Raw genomic sequence first — 14,763 nt, forward strand, 5'->3', positions numbered from 1 at the left:
TGGCAGGGCAGGGACTGGGGCATGCAGTGTCACAGGCTCCAGCCCTCAACCATCTCCTTTGTTCTAACTCCCAAGGTACTGAGTGTGCCTACTCCTGCCACCCTCTATAGACTACCTTCAGTCATGGATCCTGGAGATGACATTGCCAGGCAGCTCTGTCCCAGTGCCCCGTGCAGCTCGTGACTTGACTCCCTTTGTCTTTCTGCAGAGCTTTCCTGGAGCTACCCAGGATGGAAACGAGTGGCCTACAGGTGACAAGGACTTCCATGCTGTGTTACAGCTTGGTTATTGGAGGACACATCATTACAGCAGGGTGGTCCTTTTTCTCCCTTGAGTTCTCCAGTCTTCTTCACCATCATCTTCTTTTCTAAATCCCCGCCCCTGACCATGGCAAAGCCATCCCTGCCTCTCACCCTGTGGAATTGTTCCGTAGTCAATAGGGTAGAAGTTTCATCCCACCAAGAATACAATGTACATTCAAGACTAATAAATGCAAAATGCTGAATTATAAACACAGCCTCCCTCCAGATCCACAGGCCCAAGTGTTCAACCAACTCCAGATGGAAAATACTTAAAAGAAAATATTGTATCAGTTTCAAACATGCAAACATTTTGGTTTTTTTTTTAATGGGTGCTAGGACTTAAACTCGGGGCTTCACATTTGTCACCTTGCTTTTTTGCTTAAGACTGGTGTTTTACCACTTGAACCACATCTCTATTTCTGGCTTGCTTTTTTTTTTTTTTTTTTTTGCTGGTCCTGGGGGCTTGAACTTGGCCTGCATACTATTTCTAAGCCTCTTTGTGCTCAAGGCTAGCACTCTACCACTTGAGCCATAGCACCATTTCTAGCTTCTAAGTAGTTTATTAGAGATAAGAGTCTCACAAACTGTTCTGCCTGAGCTGGCTTCGAACCGTGACCCTTAGATCTCAGCTTCCTGAGTAGCTGGAATTACAGGTACCCAGCTACTTCTGACTTTCTGCTGGCTAATTGGGGATGACTGTCATGGACTTGGTTTCCCACGCTGACTTTGAACCAGCATCCTCAGATCTCAGCCTCTTGAGTAGTTAGGATTACCGGCATGAGCCATCTGCATCTGGCACAACTGTTTACCTAGCATTTATTCCATATTGCTTTCTGCAAGTAATCACAGATCCTGTGTGAACACTAGGTCTTTTTACAGAAAAGACTTGTGTGGCAGTGGACATCCTTGGAGGGTTCTAAAACATCCACGTCCACATGTGGATCCAGAGAGACAACTGTGGCTTAAATATTGTGGTGGGAAAAGACAAGTTACTTTTTAAATAAACCCATCACTTCCCTGCCTGAGAGCTGGTGGTGGTACTTGTGGCTTTTTGGGCCCTGCAGCATGCAGCCATCTCACTCCCCTGGGCCAGGGCTGGAGCCTAAAGCTCTAGAGCTTCGGGACTGTGAGATCCCAGGTCACAGAAAGTAGCATCTAGAATGGGACACCACTCGGCTTGTTGTCAGGACAGGCTGTTCACTTCTGCCACCCTCGGGCTGGAGGCAGAGATGTGATGTGGGTAAACTGGCCTGGCAGGGCAGATGCTGCCATATCTCGAGCACTGGGTGTCCCTGGAAGATGTGTGGGAGCTTTGTGAGCATCCCCTGCATTCTAACAGGTGAGTGAGCAGAAAGTAAAGGTAAAGCTGAGTAAATACTCGTTTTTAATGTATGTGTAGTTTATCTACCGACCTGTCTCAAAGCATAAGCAGGATTAAAGCATGCGAAGTAAAAGCAGCCACATCTGGAACAACTTCTCTAGGGGGCCTTGGCAAGCCTTTGCTGAAGACATGCGGCGTGTCTCCTTGTGGAGTGGTTCTTGGCGTGGTCACATTTTCTGTTACCTGCGAACAGCCCATGTCCCGGTTGGTTTGATTTCACCAGTTCACGCAGGTAAGACTGCTTTGCTGATGTCAGTTCTGTCTCTGAACTCAGCCCACCCTAGGCTTGTTTGTGACTTCAGCTGGTGCTCTGCGGCCCCCATCCAGGACCTGTATCCCAAGGAGAGCTGTGGGGACCACTGGAGGTGAGGCGGAGGGGTTCTCCTGCTGTGGTCGCTGGCCAGCACCAGTCTCACTTAGGGGCTCCTCTGGTGTCCCCTGGGAAATGCTTCGGATACAGGAGGGGAGGTTGAGGCTGTGAGTCCATGAGCAGGTTTGGTGGTTCTGGGGATCACTCCTGTGGACCCAGGAAATGGCATTAAAGGAACTGGCTGAGCAAGAGTCCCTAGCTGAGGGCTTTCCTCTGTCATCTCATGTCCGCTCTCCCCACCTTTCCAGAGCCCCCAGGGAAGGCCCAGAGAGCGGAGACCCCTGAGGAGGGTCAGCCCAGCTGGCAAAGGCGCCATTGCTGAGACCGCTGAGGGGTTTTATCATTCCCATACTCACGCATTCCCATCCACCTCCAGCCCTACATGACCTCCAACTTGCTTTCTCTCTGTCTGGATTTGATGATTCTGTACACTTCAGGGAAATGAAAGTCACAGGATGTATGGTCTTTTTTGTCTGGCTTCTTTTACTTTGCATGATGTTTTGTTGTTGTTGTTGTCAGTCATGGGGTTTGAACTCTGGGCCCGAGCGCTGTCCCTCAGCTCTTCAGCTCAAGGCGAGCACTCTACCACTTGAGCTACAGCTCCACTTCTGGTTTTCTAGTGGCTTATTGGAGGCAAGAGTTTCACAGACTTTCCTGCCTGGGCTGGCTTTGAACCATGATGCTTAGATCTCAGCCTCCTGAGTAGATAGGATTACAGGTGTGAGCCACCGGTGCCCGGCTGTTTGGGTTTTTTTAAATTTTGTTTTATTTTCTTTTTTCCATCTTTAGCACAATGCTTTTTTTTTGGTCCCTTGTGGGGCTTGAACTCAGGGAGGCCTGGATGCTGAGCTTTCTTGCTCAAGGCTAGTGCTTTATCACTTTGAGCCACAGCACCATTTCTGGTTTTCTGGTGGATAATTGGAGCTCAGAGTTTCATGGACTTTCCTGCTTGGGCTGGCTTTGAACTGCAATCCTCAGATATCATCCTCCTAAGTAGCTAGGGTTACAGGTATGAGCCACTGGTGCCCAGTTTAGTACAAAGGCTTTTTTTTTTTTTTTGCCAGTCGTGGGGCTTGAACTCAGGGCCTGGGCACTGTCCCTAAGATTCTTTTGCTCAGGGCTAGCACTCTACCACTTGAACTAGCTTTTTCTGTTTATGTGGGACTGAGGAATTGATCCCAGGGCTTCATGCATGCTAGGGAAGCACTCTACCACTGAGCCACATTCCCAGCTCCTAGCACAATGTTTTTTGGTTTATAATTATTTTCTTTTTCGGTTGTGGGGCTTGAACTCTGTGCCTGAGCGCTGTCGCTGAGCTCTTCAGCTCAAGGCTAGCGCTCTACTACTTGAGCCACAGCACCACTTCTGGTTTTCTGGTGGTTTATTGGAGATAGGAGTCTCACGGTCTCTCCTGCCCGGGCTGGCTTTGAACCGCGATCCTCAGATCTCAGCCTCCTGAGTAGCTAGGATTACAGGCGTGCGCCACCAGCGCCCGGCTTAGCACCATGTTTTTAGGCAGTCATACAACCTTAGGGAACCACCATCATATGCATGGTTCTCTGGTGACAATCACGGTATTAGATGGCACATGACTCTATGATGATGTAGCATGAATCAGTATGTCGTAGTTGTTTTTAATTCCTACTCTTCAGCATCTGAGTTGCCCAAATATTCCCTTTCCGACTCACCTCATCTGCAGGGTGCCTGGCCAGGACATGTAGAGCAGAATGAGGAAGAGGAGCATCACAAAAGCAGCCAGGCTCACCCAAAACGCAATGACGATGGAATCTGTGGGAGGAGCAGAACGGTTTCCATGTTGGCTTGATAGCAACGTTAACCCAGCCCTCAGACCTCAGGGAACAGGGAGCCCCCAGCATGGCAGAACCAGAGCCATGCGTGGAGCTATTCTCTCTTCATTCAGCCTCTTAGCTGGGACTACTGGGAAGGTTTTCCTGTCACAACCTTGGGAAGGAACAGGGAGACCAGGAAGTGACTTTGGTCCAGAGCAGTTTAAGGTGTTATCTGTTGAGGGGAAATAGTGAGTGGAATTGTGTGGCTCCCCATAAATCAATGCCTGTCTGCTCTGCGGCTCAAAGGAAGAGTCCTAAGGATCAGTTTCCCTCCTTCCCTTTCTTTTATAGGTCAGGGAGAGGGACAGCCACCAGGGTCCTTTGGAGGGCCAATGGAGCAGCCTTACGGCCCCAAAAGAGACCTGGAGGAGGACGCATATGGTGAGGCCTTCTGTGACCAGTGTACTCAGTAGGAGTAGGGAGATAGAAAGAACTAGTGGCAGCCGGGCGCTGGTGACTCACACCTATAATCCTAGTTACTCAGGAGGCTAAGATCTGGGAATGGTGGTTTGAAGACAGCCTGGGCAGAAAAGTCCACGAGACTCTTCTCTCCAATAAACTAAACAGAAAAAGTCAGAAGTGGTGCTGTGGCTCAAGTGGTAGAGTGCTAGCCTTGAGCAAAAGAAGCTCAGAGATAGAGCCCAGGCCCTGAGTACAAACCCTAGGACCAGCAAAAAAAATAAAAATAAAAAAGGGCTAGTCCCTCTCTTTAAGATACAAGGTGTCAGAAAGGACTAGCACTTTAAATAGCCAACACTGACTGCATTTGTGCCTCCAAAGGGAACCAGAAAACACACTCAAGCTGGTCTTGGGATTCTGGATAGATGCTGACAGGTCAGGGGCTCTCTTCTCTGGGGCTTCAGATTGGGAACAAGTGGCTAGGGCTGCTCCACTACAGAGGTTTTCTTGGTGGTCATCTGTGGCTGTGAGCGCGAGGTCTCAGGCTCTTAATTCAAGTCTGCACTTAATGCAGAGCAGGTGGATGCCCTCAGGATAAGACGTCCAAACTGGGAGAGGTTTGGCAGATGTTTGAGATTACACAAACAAGTACTTAGTAAAGCACCTTCTGCTGGCCAGGACATTGGCCTGGTCTTGTTTTAGCAAAGAAAGGTTTTGTGTTGTATCCAAACAAAAAATATACATATGAATGAGTAAAAAATTGAACAAAAGAACAACCATTCAAAGGAATAAGTGGGGGTTAGAGATTTATGAGTATCTAAGTAGAGAGGGAGGTGGCATTCTGGGGGTGAAAATGGTACTTCAGTGCTCAGAATCCATGGCTCTTGGGTTCCAGAACCTCATGAGAGTATTAGCATTCTTGGATGCTCAAATCTCATATATAACGCTGTAGTATCTGCATATAACCTACTCACATCCTCCTGTACTCTTGAAATCCTCTCGCAGTTACTTGTAACACTCAACACAATGGGAATGCCAAGTAAATAGTTGATATATTGTGTGCTGAATAAAGAAAAGAGTAAAATCTGTACATTATGAATGCAATTTTTTTCCAACTAATCTCTACCCATGATTACTGAGTGCTGATTGTATTTGAGAAAAAGGTGCCATCTGTGTCCTCAGCCACAGATGGGTTGAAGCAAAAACGGGTCTTGTAAAAATTGATCTTGGGGCTGGGAATGTGGCTCAGTGGTAGAGTGCTTGCCTAGCCTGCATGAAGCTCCGAGTTCAATTCCTCAGTACCACATAAACAGAAAAGGCCAGGTGCTATGGCTCAAGTGGTAGAGCACTATCCTGAGCAAAAGAAGCTCAGGGACAGTGCCCAGGCCTGAGTTCAAGCCCCAGGGCTGGCAAAAAAAAAATTGATCGTGGATAAGTGAAATGCTAGTGGTGCACTAGGTCCTTAGGAGGCTGATTATCTGGAGCATTACGGTTTGAGGCCAATCCAGGCAGAAAAGTTCAATAGAATCTATCTCCAAAATAACCAACAAAAGACTGGGGCTGGAGGCACGGTTCAGTGATAGAGCACCGGCTGGAAGGCAGAGGAGCAAATACCCCAGGCCATATTTCCTGTCTGATCTTCCTGTTCCTCAGCTGAGAAACTGACAGTAAGTAGTTCTGGGTTCCTGAGAAGTGGAAAATGGAGTCCTCTGTGTTCTAAGTTCAAGAACATCCTGTATGTATGTATGTATGTATGTATGTATGTATGTATGTATATGCTAGTACAGGGGTTTGACTTCAGGGCTTCACACTTGCTCAGCTAGTGTGCTCTTGAGCACTCCTCCAATCTTGCTCTTCGCTAGTGAGTGAGAGGCAGACTGTTTCTTGGACTTTTCAACCTAAACTGGCTTTTATAACCTCAATCTTCCAGTTTTTAGCCTCCCAAGTATCTGGGATTACAGGCGTGAGCCACCAGTCCCTACATCAAGATACCTTTAACCTTCTCAGCTTTCCTTGAATGAGAAAAGGATCTCTCAGCACTCTGGGTGAACCTTCAGTAAAAAAGGACAAAGCTATGATTCTTCTACCAAGGAATATAATGATAGTGAATGTGTTGTATCATTCCCCTCTTTCCACTCTCAGAGTTAAAACTTGTGTTATGACATTCAAGGTATAAGATAGTAGGTACTTTGGGGAAATGTGGCTTGGGTTTTCTGCAGACATTAGTGCTCTTTTCTTCCCCGTAAAAACTGGGAAGGGTTTCAGGTTCTTAGCGCTTAAGATCTATTCTAAAGAAACTGCCTTGGGGCAGGGCAGCATGGAGCACACCTGTGACCGTACATTTACACTTGGGAGGCCGAGGCAGGAGGATTGGGACTTCAAGGCCAGCCATGGCTGCGTCGTAGTGAGATGTTTTCGAACAGGAGAAGATGGAGGACAGCAGATGTGACCCCTCCAAACTCACACTTGTCTGCTTTTCCCCATGCTCGGCAGGAAAGGAGGGGACGCCTTGCCTTTGGATAAGTGAAATTTAAATTTTCTCAGACCCAAAAGACAACAGGAGTTATCAGTCCTTTTCTGTACTAAATTCACTGTCCTCATGTTCTCTTGGGGGGAAAAAAAAAGACCAAGAAAATAAGTTTGTTTTTTCTTTTTTCCTCTTCTGCTGAACATTCACCCTGAGTACTCAGAACATTTTGTTCTGAGAACAAGAACTGTCATTCCTAGGTATCGGAACTGTTTTAACACCCACAGGCTTGTTTTTGTGAAAGGGAGCCCAGTCTGTGTTGACAATAGACTGATGTGTTTATGGAAAATATTCCCTAGCCTTTCCCTTCCTATTCTTTCCTCTTCCCTCTCCCTTCTTCTTCCTATCCTCCTCCTTCTTGCTCTCTTTCCCCTTCTCCACTCCTTCCTTTTCTCCTCCTTTCTACTCTTTCTTTCCTTCCTTTCCCCATTCACAATGGTGGACTATGACCAGGCTTGGAAATACATTCCTACAATCCCAGCTACTCAGTTAGACAGACTTGGAGTTAGAGACCAGCTCAGGCAAAAGTTAGTGAGTTCCTGTCTCAAAAACAAGCTGGGCATAGTCATTTACACTGGAATCCTAGCTACTTTGGAGATAGGGGTAGGAGGAGCGTGGTCCAAAACTGGTCCCAGGAAAAAGCACTAGAAAAGTTTCTGAACTATGAAACAGTTGAAACTGTTTTAAAAATGGTAGGGGAGGGGGCTGGGAAGTTGGCTCAGTGGTAGAGCACTTGCCTTGCATGCATGAGGCCCTGGGTTCAATTCCTCAGCACCACATAAGCAAAAAGAAAAAAGCCGGAAGTGGTGCTGTGGCTCAAGTGGTAGAGCGCTAGCCTTGAGCTGAAAAGCGGAGGGACAGCGCCCAGGCCCAGAGTTCAGGCCCCACAACCAGACCAAAAAAAAAAAAAATGGTAGAGGGGGGATTGGGGTGAATTTGATCAAGGTTTATAGCATACATGTATAGAAGTCTCACAATTAACTCTCTATGTACAAAGAATACATGCTAATAAAAACTAGTAGTAATATATAATAAAGTTCAGTGTTCAAAGAAGAAAGGAAGAAAAGGTTCTGTTATAATTTGTAGTACCAGCTCCTTGGGAGGTAGATTCAATACAATTATCTGAGTCCATGATTTTGAGGCCTGCCTGAACAATATAGTGAGATCTTAAGCTTTTAAAATAAAAAAGAGCCAGGTGCCAGTGGCTCATGCCTGCAATCCTAACTACTCAGGAGGCTATCTATCATCTGAGGATCACGGTTCAAAGCCAGCCCAGGCAGGAAAGACTCTTTTCTTTTCTCCAATTAACCAGAAAACTAGAGGTGGCACTGTGGCTCAAGTGGTAGAGCTCTCTCCTTGAGCTGAGGAGCTGAGGGACAGTGCCCAGGCCCAGAGTTAAGCCCTATGACCAACAAAAATACATACATACATACATAAAAATAAAAAAGCCTGGGCTGGTGGCTCAGGCCTGTAATCCTAGCTACCCTGGAGGCTGAGATCTGAGGGTCACTGTTCAAAGCCAGCCCAGGCAGAAAAGTCCATGTGACTCTTATTTCTAATAAGCTAATTATTCAGATAAATGGCATGGATATTTACCCTTAACACACAACAGTGGAAGTTACTCAGTTTTTCCCTCCCTAAAGGCCATTGTTTACAATAGCAAAATCCTAGAAGCACCCTAAATGTCCAGAGATACAAACTTCCAAAAAACCATGTTGCTGTTTGCAATATCTTTGTGAAAGAACAGTGACACGAGGAAACAAGGTAGTGTTTGGTTGCTAGGGTTTGAGTACGGGGGATGATCCTAAAGTCCATGTGTAAAGTGAGCTCAGTCTTAGCCAGGTACCAGTGGCCACATCTATAATCCCAGCTACTCAGGAGCTGAGATCTGAAGATCACCATTCAAAGCCAGCTTGGGTAGGAAAGTCTGTGAGGCAATTTCCTCCAATGAGCTACCAAAAAAAGCTGGAAGTGGTGCTGTGTCTCAAGTAGTATCTCCAATAAACTACCAAAACCCAAAACAAAGCAATGCTCAGGGACAGTGGCCAGGCTCTATAAACTCAAGCTGTAGGACTGACACACACATACACACACACACACACACACACACACGGGCGAGGAAGGAACAGGGAGAGAATGGCAGGTTAATTCACACACATTTCAAGCCGCACTCTTATATCTGTGTGCGCCCTGGGCAGACTTGCTTATTTGAAACATTTACTAAAACTAGAAAATGAATAAATAGAAAGCCAAATGTGCCCAGTGGTTGCAGACAACTGGCTAGCTGGCTTGCCCCGCTCTGACTTACATTTGTTGGCTTTTAGCTTCTTCTCATCCACAGGAATGAGGTCCAAGTAGTCCAGGTAGTATTCATAGATATAGTATGGGACAGAGGCGTTGGTCCTGTTGGCCATGACTGCAGGACTGGAAGCCAGCGTCTGGCCAGCAGCTTCACATCTGCAACCGGGCTGAGGCCCTGGAAAAAGGTTGCTCAACTGATTCCAGTAGGAATCACCCAAATGTGTCTATGGGTCTCCAGACACAAAGCCTGCCCACTTATGAGAGCTGGTTGGCTGGAAAGAAGGTCAGGGGGATGTGCCTGGCCAGTTCAGCACACAGCAGGACTTCCCAGGCTCTTCTTGATAAAACTCCAAGCCAAGCAGAGCTGACTGGCAGCAGAGTGGCCTCTCCGAGGAAGGCCAGGGGGCCAGGCACCCTGCCCAACAGAGCTAGAAAGGAAGATCACTTTGCTTTTAATACATGAGAAGTTAATAAAACCCTGCTGAAAACTGAGTGCCCTTGGCTTACATTGAGGCAATGCTGGGTGCTATTAAGCAACCAGCAAATTCCTGGCTTAGATTCAGTATCTGAAGACAGAAGTTGAGGGATGCCGGGATGCCAGCCCTGACAGTGTAACCTTTCTTATGTACACATCACCAATGAATGACATCCAGAGCAGTCCATGGCTTCTGCTGATTACACCTCTCAGCTATTACCTAAGACCAAGCAGGCAACTTCATTTGTTCACATTGAAAAGTTGTTTTTCTGGGCCAAGAGCCCACAGGACTGAGATCCTGGGAAAAAGGGCCAAGGGGCCACCTTCTCATTGTGAGGAAGGTCTTCTGTCTCTAAGTTACACACTCACTCTTTTTCTAATATCTCACACACCATCAAGGGGAATATTCTGAATGCTAGAATGAGTGGGACCAAATGAAAGAAGAGCCCTGGGATTTTGCCTTTGGGAGTTAGGAGGCCAAAACACCCAGTGTCTGTCTGTTTGTTTGGGATTCCCCACCCCCTTCCATAGCCCTACTTCCTAATGCTATTAGTTTAAATCTACACTGCTGTCAATGATATGGCGACTGTCCATCTTCCCAGCTAACTTGAGCCCTGCTGATTTTGGTCAGGCCATTGGATCAATGTGCTGTGGGCAAGCTAGCTCTCCTTGCTCATTCAGTTGACTGGAGGGGTCAAAGGGAGGAGCCAAAAGGTCCAATGGAAAGGCTAAGCCAACTCCTGTTCCCGTTATACTTTGGACACCACATGAATGTGGAAAAATTTCCAGTTTTCTGTAGAACTGTAATGTCCACAATTTAGCTTCATCCCCCAGAATGTGTGTGCATAGTACACACACACACACACACACACACACACACACACACACACACATCCATGTAACCAGATGAAGATAGGAAGCATACCCAATATCTCAGACTCCTGATCAGCACCTCCACCCCCACTTAGTACCAAAGAAACTGTTATTCTGACTTCTGTCATCATAGTTTTCTCTGTTTTTGAACACAATATAAATGTAAGAATAAATACAACCTAATATGAAAATCTTCTTTGTGGGCTGGGAAGGTGGCTCAGTGGTAGAGTGCTTGCCTTGCAAGCCTGAGGCCCTGAGTTTGATTCCTCAGCACCACATAAGCAAAAAGAAAAAAGCCAGAAGTGGCACTGTGGCTCAAGCGGTAGAGCGCTAGCCTTGAGCTGAAGAGCTGAGGGACAGCGCCCAGGCCCAGAGTTCAGGCCCCACAACCGGACCCAAAAAAAAAAAATCTTCTTTGTGTGTGGAGCTTGAACTCAGGGCTTGGGCTCTGTCTCTGAGTTTCTTTTGCTCAAGGCTAGTACTCTCTACCATTTGAGCCACACCACCAGTTGTGGCTCTGAGCAATTTATCGGAAGTAAGTCTCACAGACTTTTCTGCCTTGAGCTGAAGAGCTGAGGGACAGTGCCCAGGCTCAGAGGTCAGCCCCACTACTGACCCCCCCAAAAAAAACTAAAAGAAAAACAAACAAACATAGTCCTCAGATCTCAGCCTCCTGAGTAACTATGATTACAGGTATGAGCACCAGTGCCCAGCTTTATAAAAATCTTTTGTATCTGGATTCTTTCAGTCAAGATGTTGCATCCTGCAGTCACTTATTATTTTTGTTTCTATGCAGTATTGCATTATATGAATATCTTGCAATTTATTGATCCAGTCTCCTATTTATTGCTGAACATATGGGTTGATTTCAGCTTGGAGTCGTTATGAATAAAGCATCTGTGAACTTCTCTTTGTGTCTTCTTGGCCATAAGTGCTGATTTTCTCTTCGATATGAACTTAAAGACATAGGTCAAACATAGATTTTGCTTTAATAAATGCAGCTAACCAGTTTTGTATTCTCACAGCCAATGAATTTAGGTCAGATTTCTGTCACTACAGTACATACTTGAAACATTCAACTTAGGAAAAGGTTTTGGGCCCACATTTCTGGATGTTTCAGTTTATCATTGGTAGCCCCTTGGCTCCCAGGGCTGTGGCAAGGCAGAATGTGGCAGAGCAAAGCTGCTTTCCTGATGGATAGAGAGGAAAAAAGAGAGGGAGCAGAGAGAGCTGGGACCCTATCATCACCTTTAAGAGCCAGCCTCCAGTGACCTACAGACCATAGACTCCACCTCTTAAAATTTCACTGGGAGCTGGTGGCTTACACCTGTAATCCTAGCTACTTAGGAGGCTGAGATCTGAGGATTGTGGTTCATAGCCAGCCCTGGTGGAAAACTCCATGAGACTCTTATCTCCAGTTAACTACCAGAAAACCAGAAGTGGCCCTGTGGCTCAAAGTGGTAGAGCACTACTAGCCTTGAACAAAGAAAAGGTCAGGGATAGTTCTCAGGCCCCAAGTTCAATCCCCCAAACCACCACCTCCACCAATAGCATCACATGGAAGATGAAGCCTCTAGCAAACACATGAGCCTTTGGGAAATACTTAAGATCCAAACCATAAGAGCTGGGATGTAGTTCAGTGGCAAAGCACTTGCCTAGCAAGGGCAACATCCTGGATTCAATCCCCACTACCAAAACAGAACAGAAACAAAAATAGTTTTTAAAAAAACAAAACCAAACAAGATCCAAACCATAGCAGGATATGTGGTAGATGGCCAAGGGCTACAGCCTTTCCCCCTGTACAACCCCTCCCCTAGTGGTCTCTTACAAAAAATACTTAGGGGTATTTCTCCACCCCTTGAATGTGGAGTGGCCTTGTGACTTGTTCTGACTTTGAGTGATTGACATAACTGTTTAGAATTTTGCAGGGCAGTGCCTTAGTATACAAGGCCTTGAGTTCAATTCCCAGCACTGAAAAAAAAACGTTAACTTCCAGACCAAGGTCTTGGGAGGTCTGCCTAGTGACTGTGTAATAAGCAAAAGTCTCCTAGAAGACTTATGGCCAGTTAGGCAGTCAACAGCCAGCCAACCCCCAGGAGCTTAGCTGCCTTGCTGGCACACAGCTGACCTCAGGGCTGTGATTAAGCACAGTCCAAATGCAACGAACATCTAGCTGAGCCTGGCCTATGTCAGTAATCCACAGAACCATGAGATTTGGAGGTAAATGAATGGCCATTTTAGGTCACTAATATTGGGGTCATTTCTCACAGACCTAGAGGTAACATAAAATATCAGTATTCCTACTGCTTTAAATTTCCACATCTGTTGGTTTTAGTCCTTTCAATTACCAGCTATTTTTTTTTTTGAGTCATTTGTGGAGTTTGAACTCAGGGCCTAGATGCTGTCCCTAAGATCTTTTGCTCAAGGCTAGCATTCTACCACTTTGAGCCACAGTACCACTTCTGGTTTTCTGGTGTTTAATTGAAGAAGATTACAGGTGTGAACCATCGGAGTGCAGCTTCTGTCATATTTTTATTTTATTGTATTGTAAAGGGGATGTACAGAGGAATTACAGTTACATAAGTAAGGAAATGAGTACAATTCTTGTTGAACATTGTTACCTCTGTCATAGTTTTAAAATTCACTTCTATACTTGATTTAACTTCTTCTAGATACTTCTTAAAGTGCTTACAGAAAAAGAGCATGCTTTGCCTACTGCTGTAACATCAGAACATGTTGATATTATCCATCAGATAAAAAGCTTCCTATGGTATTAATAAAAGAAAAACAATTCATTCCTAACAATCGTAACCCAAGGCTGCAAAAAAGTCATAGTTGTATAGTATCTGTCAATCAGTCAAAAGTTTTATATATATATTATATATATTATATTTTATATAATATTATGAAAATGAAATCCAGCCAAATGTGCTTTGACAATTTTGGTTAGCACAGATCCACTAGAGAAAAGATATAGTAGGGTAACTATTTAGAGGCACTGGAGAGTGACTGAAAGCTTCAGAAACCAAAGGAAAGTCACCACTGACTGAAAGGAACTACTCTTTGTGAGATTTGTTTTTTCTTTTTTCCTTTCCTTTTTTTTGTCAGTTGTGGGGCTTGAACTCAGGGCCTGGGTGTTGAACTCAGATTTGTTTTCATATAGTGTCTTTCCTGAGTAGATCCTTTGGTCATCACAGCACAAAACAGCATGACATCAAGTAGGAAACAAAGTTTGCATTGACTTGAGGAGTCAGCGGATAAAACTGGGAGCAGCAGAGTAGTTGGAAAGTAGAGGAGGAAGAGGAAAGAGGATAGAGTAGGTCCTGGTTGGTAAAAGGCCATAGAAAAGATAACTCCACTTTCTGCTCATAAACATTGTTCAAAGCAGGAGCAGTAGCTTCCCTAGCACATGCAAGGGCTTTAGGTGGAATTCCAACATTGCAATTTAGAAAATATTGCTCAAAGGACTGAGATTCCATGGTGTAACTTCTTTGAACAATTTAACAAAATAAATAACAGGAAGCTAAAACATTTCTTGATTAAGTAGTGGGGGCTAACTGGAGGTAGGCAGCTGAAAGCAGATGGTGGGTGAATACAGTCACAGTACTCTATGTATATATGTAAAAACAGAAGAAGGAAAGTTGAGATGGGTGGGTATTGGCTAAGTGGGAAGATGATAGAATGGGTGACAGAGATCAAGAAATATTGCACTCATAAATGGATATGTTACATTGAAATTCCTTTGTGTATATATTTGCAGGTAGTAATGTAAAAGAAAAAACTAAAAAAAGAAAAAAAAACTAAAAAAAAATGATGCTGAGAGCCGTGCCCTTGCTGGCTCTATTTTTGTTACTCTTCCACTTGTTTCTCATTTCCTGTCTCTGCTCCCCAAAATTGTTCAAATCCTTGACTGAAGTAAAGAAACAAAATGAAAGGGTTACAATTGGGTTAAATCAATAAGAATACATGATGTATGAAATCAGAGATGGGAAAGGCATAAAATAAAAAATAAAAATGCATATCAACAGTACTAGAATATAATTGACGGAATAAAGTAATTATCTATGCAGGCATATTGGTAAACTAAGATAGGACAGCTTGGTTTGCAAGTGGAGAAGGAGAATCAGAAATACAAAGTTAGGGCTGGGAAGGTGGCTCAGTGGTAGAGCACTTGCCTTGCATGCTTGAGGCCCTGGGTTCGATTCCTCAGCACCACATAAGCAAAAAGAAAAAAGCCGGAAGTGGCGCTGTGGCTCAAGTGGTAGAGCGCTAGCCTTGAGCTGAA

At 45.2% G+C, this 14,763-nt stretch overlaps 1 protein-coding gene across 1 annotated transcript; it reads right to left on the reverse strand.

Moving 5' to 3' along the window:
• Positions 1-1,104: 1,104 nt before the first annotated feature.
• On the reverse strand, positions 1,105-9,310 carry Mrap (melanocortin 2 receptor accessory protein). Its single transcript, XM_013027478.1, has 3 exons — positions 9,138-9,310; positions 3,742-3,841; positions 1,105-2,200 (listed from the first exon to the last, which is right to left on the reverse strand). The coding sequence occupies exons 1-3, from the start codon at positions 9,241-9,243 to the stop codon at positions 1,954-1,956; spliced, it is 453 nt and encodes a 150-aa protein (XP_012882932.1). The 5' UTR covers positions 9,244-9,310; the 3' UTR covers positions 1,105-1,953.
• Positions 9,311-14,763: the final 5,453 nt, after the last annotated feature.

The sequence above is a fragment of the Dipodomys ordii genome, unplaced genomic scaffold (genome assembly GCF_000151885.1).
Source record: "Dipodomys ordii isolate 6190 unplaced genomic scaffold, Dord_2.0 Scaffold104, whole genome shotgun sequence".
Classification (NCBI taxonomy): domain Eukaryota; kingdom Metazoa; phylum Chordata; class Mammalia; order Rodentia; family Heteromyidae; genus Dipodomys; species Dipodomys ordii.